This window comes from Ctenocephalides felis, unplaced genomic scaffold (assembly GCF_003426905.1).
Source record: "Ctenocephalides felis isolate EL2017-DRISC unplaced genomic scaffold, ASM342690v1 CF-g0.4_SCAFFOLD_02285, whole genome shotgun sequence".
NCBI lineage: Eukaryota > Metazoa > Arthropoda > Insecta > Siphonaptera > Pulicidae > Ctenocephalides > Ctenocephalides felis.
The window spans coordinates 62,336-87,024 of NW_020538439.1; the positions used below are offsets into that span (position 1 = coordinate 62,336).

The 24,689-nt window shown below is 33.7% G+C and overlaps 1 protein-coding gene across 1 annotated transcript; it reads left to right on the top strand.

The window, feature by feature from the left end:
* Nucleotides 1-20,918: 20,918 nt before the first annotated feature.
* On the top strand, nt 20,919-21,500 carry LOC113380643. The gene has a single exon (XM_026619808.1). It carries the CDS (start codon nt 20,919-20,921, stop codon nt 21,498-21,500), a length of 582 nt encoding a protein of 193 aa, XP_026475593.1.
* Nucleotides 21,501-24,689: the final 3,189 nt, after the last annotated feature.

The following is a 24,689-nucleotide window of genomic DNA, read 5'->3' on the forward strand; positions in this document are numbered from 1 at the left end:
GTTTCAGAGTTAGAATTATGGGGTAATGATCTGAGCCCAGAGACTCATCAATTACACTCCAATCTATTTTGTGCGCTATGTCCTGAGAGCAAAATGATGCTGTAAAATTGTTTTTAGATCTCAAAGTTGGATTTCCATCATTGAGTATGAATAAGTTATTGGACTCTATGGATTCTAGTAAATTATTTCCCATTCTGCTATTCCATTTACATCCCCATGCATAATGGTGGGCGTTAAAATCACCGCACAAAATGAATGGGTTTTGGAACTGTGACAATATATGATTCCATTGACTTACTGAGATATTGCTGTTAGGTGTAACATAAAGGGATATAATGGTCAATTTGGTGTTACGGAACATAAGTGTTATTCTTTTGATTTGGCACTTGTTTACATATATTGTGCCTATATTAATGTTCTCTGTATTGAGTACCGTGATATTATCCTTGACTATAATAGCCGTACCTCCATATCCATCATTTCTATCATTGCGGAAGATCTTGTAACCTCTGAAAGTGCAGTTGTTACCATCTTTTAACCTTGTTTCTGAGAAGGCCGCTATTTGAATCTTTTTCTCGTATAGAAAATGTTCAATGCAGCCTTTGTCGGCAAACACTGATCTACAATTGTATTGCAATATTTTCAATTCCTGTGTCATTCTTGTCATTTCGGATTTGTTAGGATTATCTGATCTCTTTCCATCCGATTAATTATGGCCATTTGCACTTGGTTATTTTTTTGGTTGGTAGGATTAAAAACATCCTTTAGTCTTTTGATTATGTGGTTCAGAGATATTTGCTCTGATGTGCTTGGATTTGGTTGTAATCCTCTTTTCTGTATATTCGTCGTTCTAACATCCTTCTCTTTTGTTTTATCACTGTTGTCCTCTTTTGTCATTTTCGTTTTTACGTTTTCATTTTTTTTAAATGATATTTTATTTATATTTGGTGACGCTTTTCGTGCATCGTTTTCTATTTTATTGTTAATATCTCTGCTATGAAAAAAAACAAGTGCATGTCAGATTGAATTTTATGGTTTATTAAAATTGCATGAAAAGCTTACAAAAGTGTACAGATAATTAAATAATTGCTTACAAAAAACCATACATAATCGAGACTCTAATGTGCGTTTGTGGAATCAAAAAAATGTCTTACATTTCAATCAAGATATAGAAGCGAATATGGAATCGGACAGTAAACCATCAGAAATCCCAAAACTACGAAAGACCGTTATTGGATCCAGCAAATACAGCAAGATACCTCGCGAAGAAGGTCGGACCAATATGTTTACATCGGAAAAGGTCTCGCTGCGTTCAACTTCATCAGTTTCTGACTCAAGACAGGAAGTAATATCATCTAGTAATAGTGCATCTACAAGCCTCACTCAACCACATTCTGATGTCAAGAAACCTCCTAATTCATGGCAAGTAGTCAATTTCAAAAAAAGAAAAACTTCATTTGAACCATTAGGAATAGATGTCAAAATTCAAAACCGATTTTCGGCCCTTTCAACAATAGAAACAGCTAATGATGACAACTCAGTTAAACCGACTCCAGTCAGTAAGCCCCCTCCAATATTTATTTACGGAGTTGACGATATCAATGATATGTCTAATCAATTAAATGAAATAATTCCGCACGATCAATATTTCCTGAGAAGTTTAGCTAACAATACATTTAAAATTCTATGTAATTCTGTCGACCATTTTCGAACTTTATCCAGACATCTAAAAGAAACTAATGCCGTATATCATACATATCAATTAAAAGAAGAGAAGGCTTATAGGGTTGTTCTTAGAAATGTACACTTTTCAACAAGCACAGATGCAATTAAATTAGAACTATTAAAACAGGGTCATGTCGTACGTAATATCCTAAATATTAGACATAGAATAACAAAAGAACCTCTTAATATGTTTTTTGTTGATCTGGAACCAAATAGAAATAACAAAAATATTTATAACATTTATAAATTATTCAACTGCATAATACGCGTCGAACCACCGAGAAAGTCCAACAACATAATACAATGCACTCGCTGTCAACTCTTTAATCACACCAAAAAATACTGCAATAGACCATTTGCTTGCCTAAAATGCGGTGACAATCATAATACTATAGCTTGTACCAAAGATCCGAATGCTCCGGCATGTTGTTATTTTTGCGACGGTGCTCATCCAGCTAATTATCGCGGTTGCTCATACTTCCAAAAAATTAAAGAACAAAGAAACAAAACTCCAGTAAATCAATCAGTCATAAATCCAAATCCAAATAACCAAAATTTTAAAAATTCTAATAATTCTAATTCTAATAATAAAATAAACAACATTTCTCCGGCCTTAAATCCAACAATTCAAAATTCATCCTATGCAGACATTGCAAAAAACAATTACTCTGCTTCTAATCATTCACCTTCAAATCCTGATTCTGATTCTCTAGCAACACTTATTTTAGAATTTAAAAATATCTTCAATCAGCTTTTGCAACAGAACACCATAATAATAAATATGTTATCCACGTTAGTCAACAACAAAAGCAATGGCAAAAATAATTAAAATTGCTGAATGGAATGCCAACGGTTTAATACCTCACAAAAATGAAGTAGAATGTTTTTTAAAGTTAAACTTAATAGATATCTTATTAATCTCAGAAACTCACTTCACTGAAAAAAAACTACTTCAAAATTTATAACTACACTACTTATAATTCAAATCACCCAAGTGGCAGGGCTCGCGGCGGTTCGGCTATATTAATCAAAAATAATATAAAGCATTTTGTTCTACCAAATATTTCTGATGATTTTCTACAAGCAACTCAAATTTCTGTTGAAACAAATTTATATAATTTTTGTGTTTCTGCTGTTTATTGTCCACCAAGATTCAAAATTTCTTGTGCTCAGTTTTCTTCATTTTTCTCTCAATTAGGTAATAAATTTATCATTGGTGGTGACTTTAATTGTAAACATATTGCCTGGGGTTCTAGACTGACTACAGCCAAAGGAAAGATTCTTCATGCAGCCATAGGGCAAAATAACCTCTCCTTTATTTCAACTTGCAGTCCAACTTATTGGCCTTCTGACCCTTCTAAAGTTCCAGACCTTTTAAATTTTTTTATTGTGAAAGGTATTGATCTTTCAAATCTCAATATTGAATCTAGTTACGATCTCTCTTCAGATCATTCTCCAATACTTGTGACGTTTAGCACATTTCCTACTCCAGTTATCAACAATCATATTCTACACAACAATCTTTCTAACTGGATTCAATTCAAATCCATACTTGATTCAAAATTATTTCCAAAATCTAGGCCTACAAGCGTTATTGATATAGAAAATAATATAGATTATTTTTCTGAGATTGTACGTGAAACAACCAAGCAGATCACCCCGAACATTAATCCAAGAAATGATAATCTAATAATTCCGCAAGAGATTAAGAAGCTAATTGCACAGAAACGAAGAGCAAGACGAACCTGGCAACATTCTCATCTACCAACGGATAAGACATCGCTTAATCAACTCAATAACACGCTGAGGAAAAAAATGAAAGAATGGAAGAATTGTACATTCAGGTCGTATATATTGCAGTTAAATAGGTACGATAACTCCATATGGAAACCAATCAGAAACAAAAGTAAACCCCTACAACAAAACCCTCCTCTGAAAATAACCAACCAAAACGGATTCATTTGGGCAAAAAGCAACGAAGAAAAAGCGGAGGCATTTGCTGATCATCTAAGTAGCATTTTTAGCGCTCGAAATATTTCCCAGAATAATTTAATTAACAATTTCGTAAATCAACCCATACATTCTACACCGTTAGGACATTTTTCACCAAATGATGTCTTATGTGAAATAAAAAGGATAAAAAATAGATCTTCGCCAGGTATGGATAAAATTACTCCAAAGATGTTAAAAGAATTGCCTACAAAAGGTATCTTATATATAACAAATATTTTCAACGCCATACTTCAATACAATTATTGGCCCACAGCGTGGAAGACTGCAGAAATTATTATGATCGCTAAACCAAACAAAAACCATCACACTGCTAGTTCATACCGTCCTATCAGTTTTTTATCGAAAATTTTAGAGAGACTTTTGTTGCAGAGATTGTCAGAAGATCATCCGAATGATAGTTGGATTCCTCACCATCAGTTTGGCTTCAGAAAAAATCACTCTACAATTCAACAATGCAACAGAACGGTGTCTCGTATTCTTGAAGCCATGAATAGAAAGGAACACAGCGTAGCCGTATTCTTAGATGTCAGTCAGGCTTTCGATAAGGTTTGGCACTCAGGACTCCTATATAAAATCAAAACAACTTTTCCAAACTACTTCAATATCTTAAGCTCATATTTGCTTAATAGAAAATTTAGAATCAAAATTAAAGATGTGACTTCGAGCATCAGAAATATATAATGCGGGGTACCACAGGGCAGTGTGCTAAGCCCTATACTTTATCTTCTTTTCACAAACGATATGCCCACAGATGATCTTCTAACCATATGCACTTACGCCGATGACATAGCAATTATTTCATGCAATTCCGATATTAGAACAGCAACTTGTCAGTTACAAAATTATTTATCTAGTCTCGAAAAATGGTTTTTAGATTGGAATATCAAAATCAATATCGAAAAATCTCAGCACATAATTGTTTCTCTAAAACATCACAACAGTCCACCTATCATCATGAACAATTCAATAATTCCACTATGCAATTCTGTTAAATATTTAGGCATGCACATTGATTCGAAATTGACATGGAGAACGCACATTCAATATAAAAAGAAACAAATCCAACTGAAAATAAAAGATTTTTACTGGCTTTTTGGGAGGAAATCTGAAATCTCTCTCGATAACAAGGTACTTTTGTATAAAACTATCATAGTGCCCATTTGGACTTATGGAATCGAACTATGGGGTTGCTCATGCAAATCTAACATAAACATCATTCAAAGGTGCCAGAATAAAATTCTGCGTATCCTTACTAATGCGCCTCGGTATATTTCGAATTTTTGCCTACATAAGGATTTGAAAATCTCAACAGTCAACGAAATGATCAAGATTAGAAGTTCATCTTTTAACAACAAATTAATCCAGCATACAAATCCTACAATTCAAGCGATTCAGAGACCGATAAGAAGATTGAGCAAGAAATGGCCTTCCGATCTACCAAACACCTAGCCCAATGTCTGCACGCGTCCTGACGTAGTACGCGGCATACATCATCACGTCATAGTTCATTTATGTTATTATTTTTGTATTACTGTTTTAATTTAATTTTTTTTTCAACTTTTTTCATTTTATATTCAATGTATTGCATTTTTTGTTTTTTTGTATTTTTTTTTTGCTCATATCAATTTTGTAAATAAGACATTAAAGTCTTGATTAACAAAAATAAATTGTAACAAAAAAAAAAAAAAAAAAAAAAAAAAAAAAAAAAAAAAAAAAAATTGTTAATATTAGAGTTTTTAATACTGTTGTCTATGGTTGGTGTCTCAACGCTAGTATTGTGTAGTCTCCGTTTCTTGGGGTGATTCACTTCCGTATTTTCTGGTTCTTTATCTCTTGTGCGTTGTTGGTGATCTTGAATATCGGGAAATTTTTTTTTGTTTTGTAAGTCTAGTCTAGTTGTAATTATATTTGCGTACGGGCGGTTCTCCAAAATCGTTTTTGCTTCATTAGAACTTGCATTATTAAATTTTATTATTTCCTTTAATTTAATTTGTTTTTTGTAAACTTCGCAATTTTTGTTAATTGCCTGATGTCCATTGCCGCATAATGCACATTTGGGCTCTTCCTCCCTGTTATCGCACTCCTTGTAGTTGTGGTTACCCGAACAATGTCCGCACCTGACACTACGACCTAACACATAAATTACGCACCTAACACATAAATTAAAAATGGCGTAAAATAACTAGCCACCTAACACATAAATTAAAAATGGTCCTATGTCCATGACACTGTTTTAAATACTTTAGTATTTTTCGATTTATTATTTTTTTCATATGTATTCTCATTAATCTTATCGTTGGTTTTTGAATTTTCATTAATATTAATTACCTCATTATTATTAGTTTCTTGAGAAGGTTTGTCCCCTGTGAGATTTTCACTAGCACTGTTTTTCCCTCGAGTCGTTTCTAGATTTGTTATTGTTTTCATTGGCTTGCTGTTTAATACAACGTCACTTTCTTGCACTGAATTGTTTGTTCCTTTAGGTGTAACATCACTATTTAAATTATTTAAATTAGCGTTTGATTCAGTTTCCATATCTTCTCCATAACATATAGCAATGCGTTTCCTATGCACGGACCAAATTGTATTTGTTCACGGTCATCGTCGGGACCCTCTCCGTAGGGTCCGCTATCCATGGTATAACTATTTCAACTACCTGCTACGGATTACCCACTATTCAACACTGAGATCTTTATCGTTCGAACGCTCGTTGCTGACTAAACAATAAACTTAAATCAAGCTAATTATAACGCTGAACATCTTGAACCTAAAAACGACATTAAATCAAATACGGTAATAAGAGATACTACCTCAGTACCATTATTAGAATTCAATAATCAAATAACACAAGAAACAAATAAGAATCTTACTCAATATCCAAAAAGCGATATTATTAAAAACATCTTCTGTGACGTTGACTTATCAACTAAAGTCAATGCAACAGAAAAACTTATTTTAAATAAACAAAATCTAACTACTAAACACAATCAAGCAAAATACAAAGTAAATTATTCTAATGCTATTTATCAAAATCTTTCAAACAATCAGAATACTTGGCTTAATATCGGCGATAAAACAATTACAACTTTAGCCAAGACAGGGTTTGAATTTAATTCTAAAAATATCACTATAAATAAAAAAATTAACAAAAAAATCAATCTTAGCTGCAACAGTGCAAATATTCAATCTTATGATATTAAGGGATAACCATAGCTTTGTCCATAAAAGGTATAAAGCATATACATATTGGTTCGTGTGTTTTGTCACCAAAGCTATCGACATGGAAGTAATATACGATTTGATCGCGGAATCTTTTATATCAGCTTCAAAACAATTTACCGCAAACTCTAGCAAATCTCGCGAATCATTAACACAGATTGAAACAATATTAAATTTTAGACTATTATCTTTACAAGGTTCCAATCCAAATAACTATAATCCTTCAAAATTCTCTAATCTCCCAATTGACAAACCACCAAAATCAATCCTAAATCCATGCGTGCTTGAAATCTCTGATAATATGCTATCAACTTCGTCGGAGAATAATGCAGCATCTTCAGAAGCGGCTGTTAAAGAAAAGGCACAATAATTCATCAAAACTTATTGTAAGCTGAATTCGGTAGTATGGTACTACTACTCGATGAAAATCTAGAACCACTACGGCAGCGATTAGGCATTATCACAAATCTGCACCCTAAGGACGGCGGCATCATTCGAGTGGTAAAAGTAAATTTAAACACAAAAACATTGTGAAATCTAATAACTAACTTTTGTGTGATTACATTGTGAAACAGTGAAAATGATCAATATTAAACATAAAAAACAATTTGTGTATTACCGAATAATCAAAAACTATCTGAAACATTAAATAATTAAAGTGTGGTGAAGTGTCAATTATCAATAATCATTTGAAACATTTAGACATTTTAACGACTCTAGTGAAGTGTCAGTGAACAATTATTATAAACATTTGGACAATTTTAAGGACCCTAGTAAAGTGTCAGTGAATAACTTAATAATAGGACATTAACCATTATCATTAGCCTCAATCAATCTAAAATTAACATTATCAACAAATGTCATGTGCTAGCTAAAACTCTTCAAACATCATAATATTATTATAAGCAATGGCATAAAACTAGGATTAAGTAATGTTAAAAAATATTCATAATTAATTCCTCATAATTTTTTAAGTCCGGGGGCATGTTAACGCCTCATTCCCAACCCTTGTCTAATTATTATATTTTATTACATTCATACAGGATAGCGATAATAAACCCTCATCCCTTATTATATAATTTAAAACGATAAAATAATCCCTTTCATTGTCACGCATCCTGTCCCAAAATCTGTCATCAAATCAGTAATCCATTTTTCTGAGAATATTATTCACCTGTCCCTAACTATATCATCCTGCAATTAATATATTTCTAAGAAACTTGCATTACCTGTACCTAGTTTTAATTCTAAGTATCATGCAATCACCGACCAACACCTGATTGGTTGATGAACGCAATAGCCTCCGGTTGGTTCCAAAATTGTAATGGGGTGTCGTTAATTCCACAAAATGGGCCAATCAGAAAAATATATAAAATCGAAAAATCTTTATAATTTAGTATCAACTCAAATATTATCTAGTTAGCATCAGTCGTAAATTAACACTCAAAGCTATAACATCTAATTCAAACTTCAACTATCTAACATATCATCTATAAGTCTTAATATTCTTTCAAATATACAATAATTAAACATTTATTTATCATCTTTTATTTTTATTATTCAATCGGTCTGATATAGCCAATAACTAAATATATCTGGTCCTTCGACAAAGTGCAAGTGTTTCAATAGAGTTCGGTAGCATCTCGCCGGATCACGGACTTCTTAAACACTTTTAATCTATCTTAAGAACATACATTTTGATCCATTCGAACCGAATGGTCAATTTTAGTAAACAACCTCCTTTAAGCCATCATTACGACCCTTCGAATAATATATAACCCGGAATATGTACTTTTTTGTTTGTCTTTAAGTGGGTTTCCGAAATACGGGCTGCATTTACTTTCATTATCTTGTTTTGTTAGTATTATTATAAATTGAAATAATTTTTGGAAAGACGGTTTATATTCCAATATAAAATATTAAAGTTTAATGACCGAGTTATTTCTTCGTCATAAAAAATGTAAGAGTTAAAAGTTTCTTTTCATAAGATGTAGCATTTAAGGACTCGATCAGTTTTAATAATAACGCTTTAATAATAATAATGAGAACGCTGCATGCTATGTGTAAAGTGCGCTGCTTAAATGCAAACTTTAATTAATCTTTATAATTAAACCGCTTTTCATAGGCCTCTAATGTTTTACCACGGTCAGTTTGAGCATAAAATCTACCATTGTGCCAAATTTCATCAAAATCCCAGACGAGCAACGTGCGGGTCCTCCTTGTGAGAACAGTAAATGGGAAATCACAGGATCTAAAGTTTTCAGAATTCTCCTTTACAAGCTTTTGATGCAATCACAGAATCGCCGAGTATTATGCAGATAAGAATTTTGGAATTCATAAAATTATGATAGTTTTATACTAAGAAGTTCACCAGTAAGATTTTTGTCAGTTCAAGTGTGTCTGGTGAAGGATTAAGTTCATATTAAGTGATTTTTATTGGTGTGTAAGAAGTGATTACTTCGGTTATAATAACTTATAAGTTATTCATTTTTTAAAATAATAGTGATTTAGTTTTTATAGATATGAATTCTAAAAAAAGAAAATGTGAATTTAATAAAGAACTACAAATAGAATATCCTTGTATTAAAAAAAAAAATCTGATGTGAGGTGCAACTTATGTGCTGCGAATTTTTCAATCAGTCATGGTGGCCGTAATGATATTCAATTCCCATTTTAATTCTGCGAAACGTAAAATATCCGCTTCTGATGTTGCTTCGACTTCGTCTATGTCAAGATTCCTAAAATGTGAAAAAATGGGTTCTATAGAAGAACTGTTAGCTGCAATCGAAGGCACCTTTGCGTACCATACTGTTTGTCATAAACATAGTTTTAGTTCTATGGATTGCACATCTAAATTGTTACAAACAACTTTAGAATTTAAATTTTCGTGTGGAGCGGAAAAGCGGAAGTAATTATAACTAACATTTTAGCTCCAAATATTTTGAAAATATTGCACAGTAATTTAAAACGGTGCGCATTTGTTTCTATATTAACTGACGCATCCAATCATAAAGAAATAAAACTATTTTAGAACAAAATTTTAGAACTAAAGCAGAGCAGTTGTCAGTGGTGCTGATAACACAAATTCTAATTTTGGCGGAGTGTATAGGAAAAGACAGAATAATGTTTTCACCAAATTGCAGCAAAAGTTGAACTATAGATTTATAGAAGTTGGATTTGCGGGTCATATTTTCCACAACACTGTTAGAACAGCTGCCGATATTTCATTGATAGATGTTGAATTGTTGAAGAATTAATTGTTTCAAAAATTTATTTATATTTCAAGTCGTATAAGGTTAGAGTCGAAACTCTTAACAACTTTTGTAGCTTTGTTGATACAGAATTTTCGATGCCATTGAGTTACTCTCAAACAAGACGGCTAGCATTACTGCAGTCATTGAAAGAGTTCTACAAATGTTTACACCCCTACAATCTTATTTTCAATCGCAAGAAGAATGCCCTCTATATTTATCTAAATTTTTTGATCATCCTCTTTATAAAGTTTAGCTACTTTTCATACACAGTCAAGCAATGGAATTCCACACAGCAATAATTCACATAGAAAGAGACGGTAAGTGTTTTCGATGTAGTTCAAAACAGTTCTGACAAACAAGATTCAATATTCTTTTATTTCTACTGCGGTTTCTACAAAATTAGATAAACTCAAACAGAAGAAAAAATATCTGCAAAGCAGTGTACTCAATTCCGAGACGACGCAGTTTCATTTTATCATACTGCGCATAGCTATTTAGATGAATGGGCAAAAATAAGTTTTTCAGGACATGGATTTATATAGCTGGGTGACATTAAACAAAACACCAACTTGGATTTAAATTAAGGATTATATGAAATTATATATTAGGTGTATAAGTGTTGTTGACTCTCTTCTTCATCAAACCGTCGAAGCACAATGATCGCAATAAATATATATTATATTAAAAATAATACATCCAGCGTTTCTTTATTCCATAAATGGTCCATCGTAACGGCTGAGAGGTATTTAAAGCCTGTAAAAACAGTGCGGTGTGTACTTGGTTATAATTTGTTTACGCATGCGGCACATTAAAGTTTCTGTGTCGTTCGATTATAATTATCAAAGAGAAGAAGAAGCATCTGAATTACCTGGGGCTAGCTTTCGAACGCTTTAATCTACAACTTTCGAAGATTTGGAGGTGCCTAATTTGAGGTTAGGATACACGTCGCTGCCCAAGGATTGTTCTATTTGCCGGTTCCATGTCCACGTAAAACTCAGCACCCCCAAGCAGTTTTTTGGCTTTGTTGGAGAGGATATTTGCTGTTTAACTTCTACTATCACGTGAAGAGGAGAAGGAAATTGGTCGTGCATAGCCTATACACGAGTCGTGAGTGTTATTTTGACATCTATAAGTGTACATATGTACAAAGAACATTTTATTAACAATAAGTTTTTATAATTCAAAATTTATTTGTTTAGTTGTTACATATAGTTATTTGTTGTTACTTACTTATATATTGTTTAATTGTACCTCAGCTATAGAGTACCTTGTTTCAAAAGTCTCTTTATATTTGCCTTGATTTGTTTGGTTACTTGATATTTGCAATCATAATGGTAGACTTAGTTTTATTAGAAAGTACGCAAAAGATGATTAAAGCATCATTTGATGCAATTCATAAATATATCAGTAGCTTTAGTGAGGGCGACAACATTAAAAAGTTATCGGTGCGTAAACAAAAACTAGTTGAGAGAAGTCACGATTGGGGCGAAAATTATGTACAGTACCTTAAGTACTCAGAGCTATATTTTCATATGATGTCGGAAATAGAAACAATAATTGACCGACATCAGAAACCTATTGCGAAAGGTGCTCACACTTCGATAGATGTGAAATTGCCCGATATCATATTACATAAATTCAATGGGGAATATAATGAATGGACAGCCTTTATAGATATTTTCAATAGCTTAATTTACAATAACTCCAAATTAGCACCTGTACAAAAATTGCACTATTCAAGAGGCGCACTCACAAATTCAGCTTCAAACTTAATCTCCACAATCAGTATTACTAATGAGAACTATGATATAGCTTATGACCTCATAGTTAAAACTTATAACAATAAATTTTTGATAATGAATTCGCACTTACTGAGTATAGACAATATTCCAGCTATTAATAAAGGAAGTTTTGAAAATCTGATGACCCTTCTAAATAGTGCAAGACAACAGATACAGTCATTAAAGGTCATATATAAACCTGCCGAACATTGGGATGTAATTTTGCTGTTCATGCTGAGTAGGTTGCCTGGAATCTGTGTAGAACGTCAGGGCAGTTACCATCTTTAGTGGAATTTTTTACTTTTTTGGAACTTCGGGTAACTGCTTTGGAACATTCTTGTAGTTCAGACAGCAAACCAGCGTCAACAAAGAGTGTTCATACCATTGTCAAGAGGCCTACACAGTCATGTAGTCTTTGTAAAAGGGAGGATCATGCCTTATATAAGTGTCCCAATTTTAAATCATCAGATATAGTAGCTAGAAAGAGCTTTATTAATTAACATGGGATATGTATCCGTTGTTTGGCAGCTCGACACAGTGTGGCTAAGTGCAAATTCAGATACACCTGTGGAAAATGCAAAGCCTCTCACAATACCTTGCTGCATGAGGACCCTGAGCCTGTGCCCAGTACTTCTCAAAGTAGCACGGTTTGTATAGCTAGCAACACAGGTGTACAGACCTTGTTATCAACTGTTTCGCTTACTGTCATTGACGCGGGGGGAGCACAACATACGGTGAGAGCACTTTTAGACAGTGAGTCTCAGATAAATTTAATAACTAATTCTCTTTTGGCGAAACTGAAATGTTCCAATAATTCAGAGTTACATAGACTGAGCGTTTTGCAAGGCCAAAGCTTTTTGTGCAATGAGGCAGTAAAGTTGACTGTCAAATCTAGGATAGGAGCGTTCTCTAGAAACATCAATTGTGTGGTTGTGGATAGAATTACGCATGCATTGCCATCTGTATTTATAGATTATGAAGGCCGGAGGATTCCTGACAATGTCTCGTTGGCAGATCCGTCATTCAATGTGCCTGGCAACGTGGATATGCTGATAGGAGTCGAATTATATTTGATGTTTTGCAGCAAGGAAATCATTTTCCTATTTCAAGGAAAAGCTCTTTCGGATGGTTGATTTCTGGTGTCTTTAAAGCAGAACTTCGAGGTAATGTACACGTTGGTCTTATTTCTAATGAGGATCTTCACAATAGTTGGGCGAAGTTTTGGCAGTTAGAAGAAACTTCTTCGAACAATGCTATGACGGGTTCAGATAAGCAGTGTGAAGATCATTTAATGTTACACGCCTTGAAAATGGCCAATTTGAAGTGGCCTTGCCGTTTGTGGAGGACCAGGTCGAAAAGCTTGGATCATCATTTGTTACTGCAAAACATAGATTCTTGAATTTAGAGAGGCGATTTGCTAGGGATGTCAGCTTGTTTGAAGCATACTCCTAATTTGTAACAGAGTATATTGATTTAGGTCATGCTGGGCAAATTGTGTTAACTCCAGAGAAAGCTGTCGCGAGTGATTATTATTTTCTGCCTCACCATCCAGTGGTGAAAGATGGAAATTTCAGTAAAATACTAGTTGTGTTTGATGCTTCAGTAAAGTCATCTACAGGTATCTCGCTCGATAACATCTTACACACAGGACCAAAATTACGTTATCACAGGAGCAAACACAAGTCAAAACTAAAGTTGGAAAACCGTCCCTGAAAGGTGTGTTAATTAAAATTTTTTATACTACAATTTATGCCCGTAGCAAATGATTTGATATGTAATAAACCTTTTTTATAAAAACTTAAAAATGATGTAAGGGTTTCATACCCCTGGCACATTGCAGCAGGTTGTGTAAACCTGACGGGTACCGTTGAGGACCGAGTATAAAACCTGCGCAATGGGCATCGACGGGATTATTGAGTACAGTCGTCGACTGCAGTTCGATATGGTAAATACCGAAACAATTTGTAAATTTACCTTAATAAAAGAATAGTAATAAACAAGAAAGTGTAACTATTGGCTATGCAAGAGAAACAAAATTTATTGAGGACTAAATTGGATCGCAAAGAATTTCAAGGCAACAAATTCAGAAAAAAATACTCGACACCGTTTTGTACAATCTGTCAAATAAAGGGTCATTCAATGTCAAACTGTCGGCGAAGAACCATGTTCAACGCAGATGACCAGGTTGAGGACCCCAAACTGACAGACGAAGCTATGTTTGACGCAGCAATCCAGCACAACCCAGTTCGAGATCATCGTCGACAAATCGCGCGTCTACCGATAATAATCCAAAAACGAGCAGGCGCCAGGTGTGTCAAAAATCAAGGACACACCTGTATAAATAATTATAAAGTTAATACTGTGGCATTAAGAAAATTTATAAATAGAAACCTAGTTGGCTTAAGGGTAAATAATAAAAAATGCAATCAATGTCAATTATTAAATATAACAAATGTATCTCTAGTAGTACAGCTTCTGACAAAGTGTCGAGGTTGAAAGGTATTACTTGTAAACACGTGTATACCCAAGGCTCGGTATTGCTATAATTTAAACTTGGCGATGCTGAGTTCGAGCACAAGTTTACCGTAATATCTGACAGTATTGACATTGATGCAGACGGTATAATGGGATTGAACTTTCTTTTAAAACACAAAGCCCAACTTGATTTTTGCACTAATACGTTTACGATGACGAACAATAACAAACTAATTACAGTTCCACTGGGCGATACAATAAATATTAATACAACGCAACGTTTTGATGACTCTACTGAAACCGCGCCGACATCTCGCATGGATAAGCGCATTGTAAACAAACAAAAATCTGAGCGCAGAAAAATGAAAAAAATTAAATCGGTAAATTATTCGAAAAAAATTAGTGAGAAAAATAAATTATCAAAGACAGCTAGCATAAGGAAGCACAGTTAGCAGTACTGAAATTCTAGACTCTAAGAGTATCCTAACACTTTTGTGACTCCTGCTTTTGTTAAAACTGTAAAGAATCAAAATAGGGTAGTAAAACCCAATAATAGTCATCGAAGGGCTAGTGGACCCACGATTGACATTTCAGCTGAAATTTAGAATATAAAATTGATAGATGACTTGACGAATACTCATGTAATTCCTCCCAGGACAGAAACGACAGTTTCCTTTACGATCGATAGAGTACGTAAACTAGAGGGAGTTTATGTTGCCAATTGTATTTTAAAACTTTCTAATAAAAGACTGTTTATTCAAATAATAAACACTAAAGATAAAGAAGTAACAATTATTGATAAATTATTTTTACCGACTCTGTATCCGCTTGACGATTATCAAATATTAAAACTAAATAAGAGTAATAATGTGAATTACGATTATGAACAAATAAAAAGGGTAAATTGTATTAGAACCGATCACATGAACTATGAGGAAAAGGAATCAATATTAAAAATTTGTGAAGACTTCTACGATTTATTTTATCTGGAGGGTGATAAACTAACTTGTACTAATTCAATAAAGCATGCTGTTACGACTAATGATGCAAAACCTATTTATATAAATCAATATAGGCTTCCTCAGGCCCAGCAGATTGAAATTAAAAGGCAAGTGGATGATTTGCTCAAAAACGATATAATTGAAGCTTCCGACAGCCCATAAAATTTTCCGCTTCTGGTCGTTGCAAAGAAGCAAGATATAGATGATAACAGGAGATGGTGCGTCTGTGTCGACTTTAGGAAACTGAATGAAATTACAGTCAGCCACACTTATCCTCTGCCAAATGTGGCCAAAATCTTGGATCAACTAGAAAATTCTAGTTTTTTTTCTACTCTAGATTTAGCTAGCGGATTCCATTAGGTAGAATTAGACGAGAAGGATTGGACGAAGATAGCCTTCACAGTTATAGGAAAAAAGTTTCAATACAAGCGTATGCCATTTGGTCTTAAAAATGCTCCTAGCGGGTTACAGAGGTTAACTAACCTGGTTTTGGCCGGTGTTGAAGGACTCAAAAGATTAGTATACATGGATGATATTAACATTTATGGTAACAGCCAATAAAATGTGAGTTTCTGAGGCGTGAGTTAACGTATCTTGGGCATGTTATATCAGAAAAAGGCGACACCGCCCCATCCTGAAAAGGTAACGGCTGTCCAAAACTTTCCTGCTCCTAGAAACCCCAGAGAAACAAGATTTAGTCGGTTATTATAGGAAATTTATAAAAGATTTTGCAAAAATTGCAAATCCATTGAATGTATTATTAAGAAAAAATGAGGCATGGAAATGGGGTCCTCGAGAAAAAATATCATTCAATACTCTCTAGAGTGCAATTTCTAGTGCACCCATACTAGGTACAGTATCCTGATTTCGGAAAACCATTCATCTTGAAAACCGATGCTAGCGGCGAGGCAGTTGGAGCCATGGCCTGTAATCTCCGAACAAAAGTTTGTAGCTCGGTTTTTGTTAGAGCTGCTCTCCCTAGATGCGCTCTTGCAGCGATTTGACACTCATCGGGTAAGAATTTCAACGCAATCAAACAATTTCGAGAACGTTTGTCATTTTCATGAGTGTCGTTGTCGTAGATGAGTCGTTGTATTCATTTGAGTTTATCAGTGATTAGGTGATTGGTTTGCAAGCAATATGTCAAAGTGTTATGTTCCAGGGTGCACTAATACTAAAAAAAATGCAAAATTGCATGTATTTGCAGCGAGAAATGACAAAGTACGTATTAGGAATAAAATAACCAAACATTAATTACAAATAAATATTGTTTTGGATGTTGTAGATGTTTGCTATTTGGCTGGAAAGAACAAAATAATCCTGATCTAGAGAAATTAACACCTTTGCGTTGCAATAGGTCTCGGTTCGTGTGTGACGCACATTTTGCAAGTATATGCAAAAGAAATATAACAGGCACTACACTAAAACCTAATGCATTGCCAACATTAAACATGTCAGGTAGGCGATTCAATATAATATAATTTTCGCAACAACATTTTTACACTAATGTTTTCTTATTTAGGTTTCAGTGGAGATCCATATGCAGAACAAAACTGCCTTCTAGATAGAAACACATACCGTAATATATTTTACATATACTCTTGAAATGAATTATAATGAGTTTACTTAAAAATATCCTTATGTAGAACTAGGTGTTTCAATACGCAAGAGTGAGGATATGGCATAAACATTTTTGAAGGTTTCGGGTATTGCATGCATGAATGACATGGGCAGCCAAAGCAATTCACTTATCATTACATAAGCTTTAATCGATTTGTATTGTTCTAATATAAAATTTCATTGTAGCTTCCTTGGACCCTACAATAGTAGAGAAACAAGGAATGTTTGAGCCATCTTGTAGCAAGAAAGTCGAAACTAAAGAAGGAAAACCGTCCCTGAAAAGTGTGTTATTTAAAATTTTTTATCCTACAATTTATGTTCGTAGCAAAAATTCTTGGACAACATTACTCATTCTTACACTTTAAAAACTGCGCGCTTCGTGCGTACTGTTAGCATGTTGGTAACGTGTATATCAATCGCACTGTTCGCGTTTGACATAACCTGTCGCAACTGTACATAGAACTAATAAGATACACTCTCTCATGGGGAGTTATCTTCGAACAAATGCGCGTTGCACTGTTTTGGTCCTGAGTAGTTTCAATTTTTAAAAACAGATGGCTCATGTGCACTCAATTTCAACTACAAATTGTTCGTAGTTCATGCAAGTGGCTGTCAAGTTTTGATCGCTGTACGGCTGTACGAATAACCTAACTTTTTGAACTCGTGTTGTTTCTAATTAATTAATTTTGTTTAAGTGAACATTTGTGAAATTTAATATGGCAAAGTGTTTTTATAGTACCCAAAAAAGTGTCAAGTGCGGGTTAAAATATTTAGCTATTCCAATACAAGTTTCCGCAAAGGTATTTTTTAATAATAATTGCAGCAATAATTATATATAATCAAGATATTTCAACATGTTATTATATTGAATAGGTGTCTTGGGGGTACCTGCAAATTGCTGCAAAATGCACGAACAGAGCGCAGGAGTACTTTTGACAACCAAGGAATGCAACATGTAATGACAAGAAGGATTCATAAACAATGCAATAATTTAAGGAATAAGTCGTACAAAAAGTCTCCACAGGTCTACTATTTTTGGAGACAAATATTTATTTTGCCATGTCCTCAAACATTGAGAAAGTTGCATTCAGAGATACAATAGTATAGCGGTGGTAATGAGTGTCTATTTAAAACATAAGGTTCAGCTATTTCTTTTAAAAAGTATTAGTAGCAGATACTGTGTTTTGATGTTTGATGAAATACCATTATCTTCGGAATTGTTATATGATTGGATTGAATCTCATATTGTTGAAGTTGCAAAACAGTTATTCAGCTAGTATGGTTTAAATGTTCATCAACGTAAGTTCATTGTTATATTTAATAAGATTATCTATTACATTAGCAAATGTAAACACTTATAAAGTAAACTAGTATTGGTTTAAATGTTCATCAACGTAAGTTCATTGATATATTTAATAAGATTATCTATTACATTAGCAAATGTAAACATTTATAAAGAGAGTCTATACCATACATAATATTTTAATGAATTTTGATTGAAGATTAGTGTTATAATATTCTTCAAATAAAACTTGTGTAACATCCCAATATAATGTTTAAATTCAAGATATATTTGTTACCGACCTTGGGAATCAAAAATATTGCTTTTATCTTTTGATTCATAAACAATTGTATGTGCATAAAACATTATTCTGTTCATTGTAAACACTTTGTTGATCTTTTATGGCAATTTCAATGATAATGTTTTCATGATGGAACATGGCTAAATGTAATGTTATAAAACACTCGTACAAAAACTATTTGAAGGTTTTGTTAAATGCAACTTTACTATTAATTCATTAGATAGCGAAATAACTATTACATGCAGAATTAATAAAGAACAATGTCTCGTAAATGAGTTTTAATCCTAGGAATTTGAATTTCTCTCAATTTTGATATCAATATATATATTTTATGTTTTTAGGACTTTTTTGTTTGTGAAGTATTTGTACTTTTCAACAAATTATTTGTTTTTTTCTTAACCCTTTAAATTTTTGTATTATTTGTCATTCCTTCTAAATTTGTAATTTCATTGCGTGCTCCTGTGCTTGTAGTTTCTTCTTAGTTTTTAAGATTTTAATATATTAATATTAGTCATTAAGTAATTAATATTAGTCAGTTATTTGTGCTTAGTTTAGTTAAATACTTCTGTGATTTTCTTCACTTAGATATTTAGTTTTTGAAATATTATTTAAGCATAATTGTGAAATTATAATACTTTTATAATTATGTATAATAATTATTATATTTTCAAACATTTCATAACTGTAATTATAATTGTTAATATAAACATAATTTTAATTGTTCTTTAAACATATGTAATATCTTTGAAAATATATATTTTGTATTTCGTATGATTTGTTCTTATTTCCAATATTAAAAATTATTCAGGTTTTTGGGGCTGTATACGATACGTACTAATTAAGAAGTAAAGCCAGGGGTAATTTAAATATTATACATGTGCTGCCATCTATTTTTAAAAATTTGTATTTCAATCGAGGTAACGTCAACCCGCCAGACATAGCAATCTATTATACTTGTTTATCTATGCACTCTCTTATATTATATACCTATCTATTGAATATATACTATTAACAAGCCATCCAGTGTTTTAATTTACCATAATTTGGTCTTTCTCACGGATATTCACCAGTGCAAGTATTATTTTTGAGATTTTTATACACTGTGGTGAGAAAAGTTTTTACATATCTAGTATTTTACCGGCGTGTATTGTTTGGTTACGCATGCGGCATTAGAAGTGATCTAAGCCGTTCGTAAACAACATGGAGAGCATAATAATTTTATCGACACGGCCAAGCAGTTGAAATCGTGACATTTAGAAGATCTGGGGGTTCCGGACTTTGAGGTTAGGCTTCACATCGCTGTCCAAGTGAAATTCTTGTATTGGACCACGCTGTTCAGATCGACGAGTTCGTAAAAATTGGCAAATCTCCACACTGTTTGGGGAGGATATCGAGGCTAAAATCACACGTGGAGATTGGATCAAGATTATTATTGACTCATGTAATACATACACGAGGGCGTGAGTCATTAATTAAACTTATTGTTCACTTATAATATATAAAAGTGAAAGACTGTTGCTGTATTGCTGACTGGTTGTACTAACACAGGAGTCGCAGATCACTCATCAGTCACCTAGTTAGATCATATTAAGTCATTTTAGTTTCTGTTTAATCTTACCGTAAGGCATACATTATTTATAGTAAACTAAGGTATTTTGTCACGGTTTGTGATTGTAATATTTGCAATATTTTTGTAGTTAAATAATAATTGTGCATAATGATTAAAGCGTCATTTGATGCAATTCACAAATTCATAGCAGAACTCCGTGAGGGTGATAATATTAAGGCACTTTCAGTTCGAAAGCAGAAACTTGTGGAACGATGCCATAGTTGGGATGAGACATATGTACAGCTTGATAGCATTTCCCCAGGTGTGTACACTACAGAATATTTAAGGTACTCTGATTTATATTTCGATATGATGGCGAATATTGAAACTATTATTGACCGCCATCAAAAACCGGCTATAAAATCATCTAACACTTCGATAGATGTGAAATTGCCAGATATTGTGTTACCTAAATTAGGAACCTGAGCATAAGCCCAGCACTTATAGTAGCACAATATATATGGCCAATATTCCTGCAGACTTTGTTATCAACGGTTTCTCTTGTTGTTATTGACTCGGATGGAACCCAACATAAGGTACGGGCTTTGCTTGATAGTGGCTCGCAAATTAATTTAATAACAACTTCTTTACTTGCTAAGTTAAAATGTCCGGTCAGCTCGTCATTTCATAAGTTAAGCATGTTACAGGAGCAGAGTGCGCTTTGTGATAAGTCTGTCAAGCTGATTATAAAGTCAAGGGTAGGAGTCTTTGCGCGCACTATCAATTGTGTGGCCAGAATTAAACAATTATTACCGTCTGCTTATATAGAGTATGATGGCTGGAAGATGCCAGACCATGTTTCGCTAGCAGACCCCATGTTTAACGTTCCAGGTGTAGTTGACATGCTGATTGCAGTGGAACTATATTTTGAAGTTTTACAGCAGGGGTGCATTCGCTTAGGAAATCATCTTCTCATTCTTAGGAAAAGTTGCTTCGGGAGGCTGATTTCTGGTGTATACACATCAGAAATGCAGAGCCGTGCACATGTTGGCTTCATATCCAATGGAGATCTTTATAATAGTTTGACAAAGTTCTGGCAGTTAGAGGAGGTATCCTCTTATTATACAATGACTGGGTCAGACAAAGCATGTGAAGATCATTTCGTTGCAAATGTAGCTAGACTTGAGAATGGGCAGTCTGAGGTGGCTTTGCCATTTTTAGATAACTATATAGATAAGATTGGGTCGTCATTCGCTGTTGCTAAATATAGAATTATTTGAACCTGGAGAGGCGGTTTGCCAGGGATAGTGCCTTGTTCACAGCCTACTCCAATTTTATTAAAGCTTACATCGACTTAGATCATGCTGAGGAGATGATGCTGACACTAGAGAAAGCTGCTAAGAATAAGTACTATTTCTTGCCGCATCATCCAGTGGTCAAAGATAATAATTTTGACAAAATTAGTGTAGGGTTTGACGCATCGGTCAAGTCAACTTCAGGCATCTCTTTAAATAATATTCTGCACACAGGACCGAAGCTGCAACAGGATTTATTTTCTATTCTAGTTCGCTTTAGGTGTCATCATTTTATTTTGTGGCAGATATTATAAAAACGTATCGGCAAATAATAGTCAGGGTGGTTGCATATTGCTTTCGGTGGTTCAAAATATTTCGCTCTCGAAAACCAGATGGACAACCGGTATCAGATATCTTGTCTATTGACGATTTAAGGGTAGCCTCCAGACGTATTTTTTACCTAGCCTAAAGGAAAGTTTTTGGTAACATTGCTGATCAGTTGATGTCCGGTGAGTTGTCCAGTACATCTTTAGGTAAGCTGAAGGCGTTAAATCCCTTTGTGGACGCCGAAGGCTTACTAGGAGTAGGTGGTCCGCTAGAGAATGCGGACATTAGTTACGACCAAAAACATCCAATTATTTTACCAAAGGCCAATTTGGCCATTGACATTTTCATTCAATTAGAGCATGAACGTTTGCTACATGCTGGTACCCAGACTACTTTAGCAAATATCAGATTAAAATATTAGCCTATAGATGGCCCCAATACTGTCAAGTGCATAATACACAAATGTGTAAAGTGTGCTCGGTTTAGGGCTACTTGTGCAGAGCAGCTAATGGGAGTTTTGCCAAAAGACCGGGTCACTGCTTACAGGCCATTTCAGATTGTAGGACTGGATTTTGCAGGGCCAGTGTTATTGAGAGCTAGTCGATTGAGGAAGGCACCTCGCATTAAGGCCGTGACCAATTTTGGTCACTTTGGTCAAAACAATACCTTAATGACTTGCAAAAAAGAAATAAATGGACACAGGTCTAACCAAATATTAATTTAAATGCAATAGTGTTGTTGGAGGAGGACAATTTGCCTCCATTACATTGGCCCGTTGGGCGTGTAATAGACACCAAGCCAGGTCAAGATGGCAAGGTTAGCGTAGTGACAGTCAAAACTAGTAGTGGGACATATACTCGTCCAAATACAAAAATTGTTATACTACCCTGTCAATAGATTGTAAGTCACTATCTGCATTTGTTCTTTTTTACTGTTTTGTTTACATATTCCTTTTTTAATTTAGGCTACGATAGATTAATAGTAATAAATTAATCAATAAATGAATATTAGCTAGATTAGGAAAAATATTAGTTGTTAGTTCAATTGCTATTTAGGATACTATTTTTTTTTTTATTATTAAGATTTAATTATGTTTAGCATTATGTTTGCTAATTACATATATATTAATTTTGATTTTTTATTTTAGATTATACAGTCCACTGTTGATGTACTCACTTTGATTACACACTATTATTAGTCTTCTTGTTATGCACATTATTTTATTGTTGTTATACCATGACTATGTATTATATTTATTATTGTTATATTATTCTCATTTTAATTTGATATTATTTGTTAGATTTGAGATAATTGATTATTGTAAGAATAATTTTGTTACTTCCTTTATAATAATACGTGATGCTTGCATCGCGGGGGAGCATGGACAAAATTATTCATTCTTACACTTTAAAAACCGCGCGCTTCGTGCGTACTGTTAGCACAAAGCGTCAGCGTCCTATATGTTGGTAACGGGAATGTCAATCGCAATGTTCGCGATTCACATAACCTTTCGCAACTTGTACATAGAACTAATAAGATACACCTTCTTACATTACATACCGCCAAAGAGTAAACATCTATTGAATATATAATATTAACAAGCCATCCAGTGTTTTAATTTACCAATTCTAAAAAATTCGTAACTCAAGATATAAGCAGTGCGGAGACCAGACATGCAAAGAACAAAATTTATACCGTATAACAAAAGTGTTGAGAAAGGAAGTAAGGAGAATAAATATACAAAAAAACAATGATGCAGAAGTTACAAGAAAGTCTCAAATGTGCGGAAAATTTTGCTCATCTCCCAGCAACATTAAATAAGAGGGCTCGTAATTTTATACATACTTTTTCGTATAGAACATACGAAAAAGCCAAAAGGAAGGATATTTACGCTTAATGATAAAATTCTTGCTTCAACTCTGCATAAAATTTCTCCAAGAGGTTATTACTTTTGGAGAAAAATATTTGTTTTGCCTGCTCCTCAAATATTGAGAAAGTTGCTCTCACCAGTTCCTTTGTATAGTGGTATTAATGATACCCTTTTCCAAACATTGGGTTCAGCTATGGCACAGGAAAAAATGTGAATAGCAAAAATTGTGTTCTAATGTTTGATGAAATATCATTATCATACGCAATATTTTACGACCGTAAAAAGGATCATATTGTTGGATTTCAGGAACTGGCAAATGGCAGGGAAAGTTTATTTGATGATCATTCTCTTGTCTTTTTAGTTAAAGGCATAAAACATCGCTAGGTGCAACCAGTTGCATTTTACTTCTCTGATGGGGGTGTGAATAGCGTTAATTTAAAATGTATTATTGTAGATGTCATAAGAAAACTATTGAGTATTGGTCTAAATGTTATTGCGACAGTTTGTGATCAGTTAGCTGCTAATGGCAAAGCTATAAATATGCTTCTTAGAGATACTGAGAAATTGTATAAATTACAAAATCTTGAATGGAATAGACATATTTGAAATAGATGGCCATGAAATAGTTCCTTTGTATGATCCTCCACATTTGCTAAAATGCATAAGAAATAACTTTATTAGGTATAATGTTAGATTTATGGATCAAAAAGGAGATGCATACGAAGCATGTTGGAAGAATATCAGAAATTAACATGACTTTGATAGCAATTTGGGCATGTTTCGCCAATGCACTACTTTAACGGAACACCACCATGATGAAACAAAAATGAAAAAAATGAAGGTTAGCTTTGCAGCACAAGTATTTTCTAAACGGGTAGCGCTTGGACTTCAATATTTCATTGTACATGCTCACGAAGCCAATGTGAGTGCTACTTCGGTAGGTACAGGAAAATTTTTGGAGTTCATGAATTACCTTT

Bases quoted from the DNA above. Each gene is read 5' to 3' on its own strand.
- LOC113380643 (XM_026619808.1), top strand. From the start codon at position 20,919: ATGTTACAGGAGCAGAGTGCGCTTTGTGATAAGTCTGTCAAGCTGATT.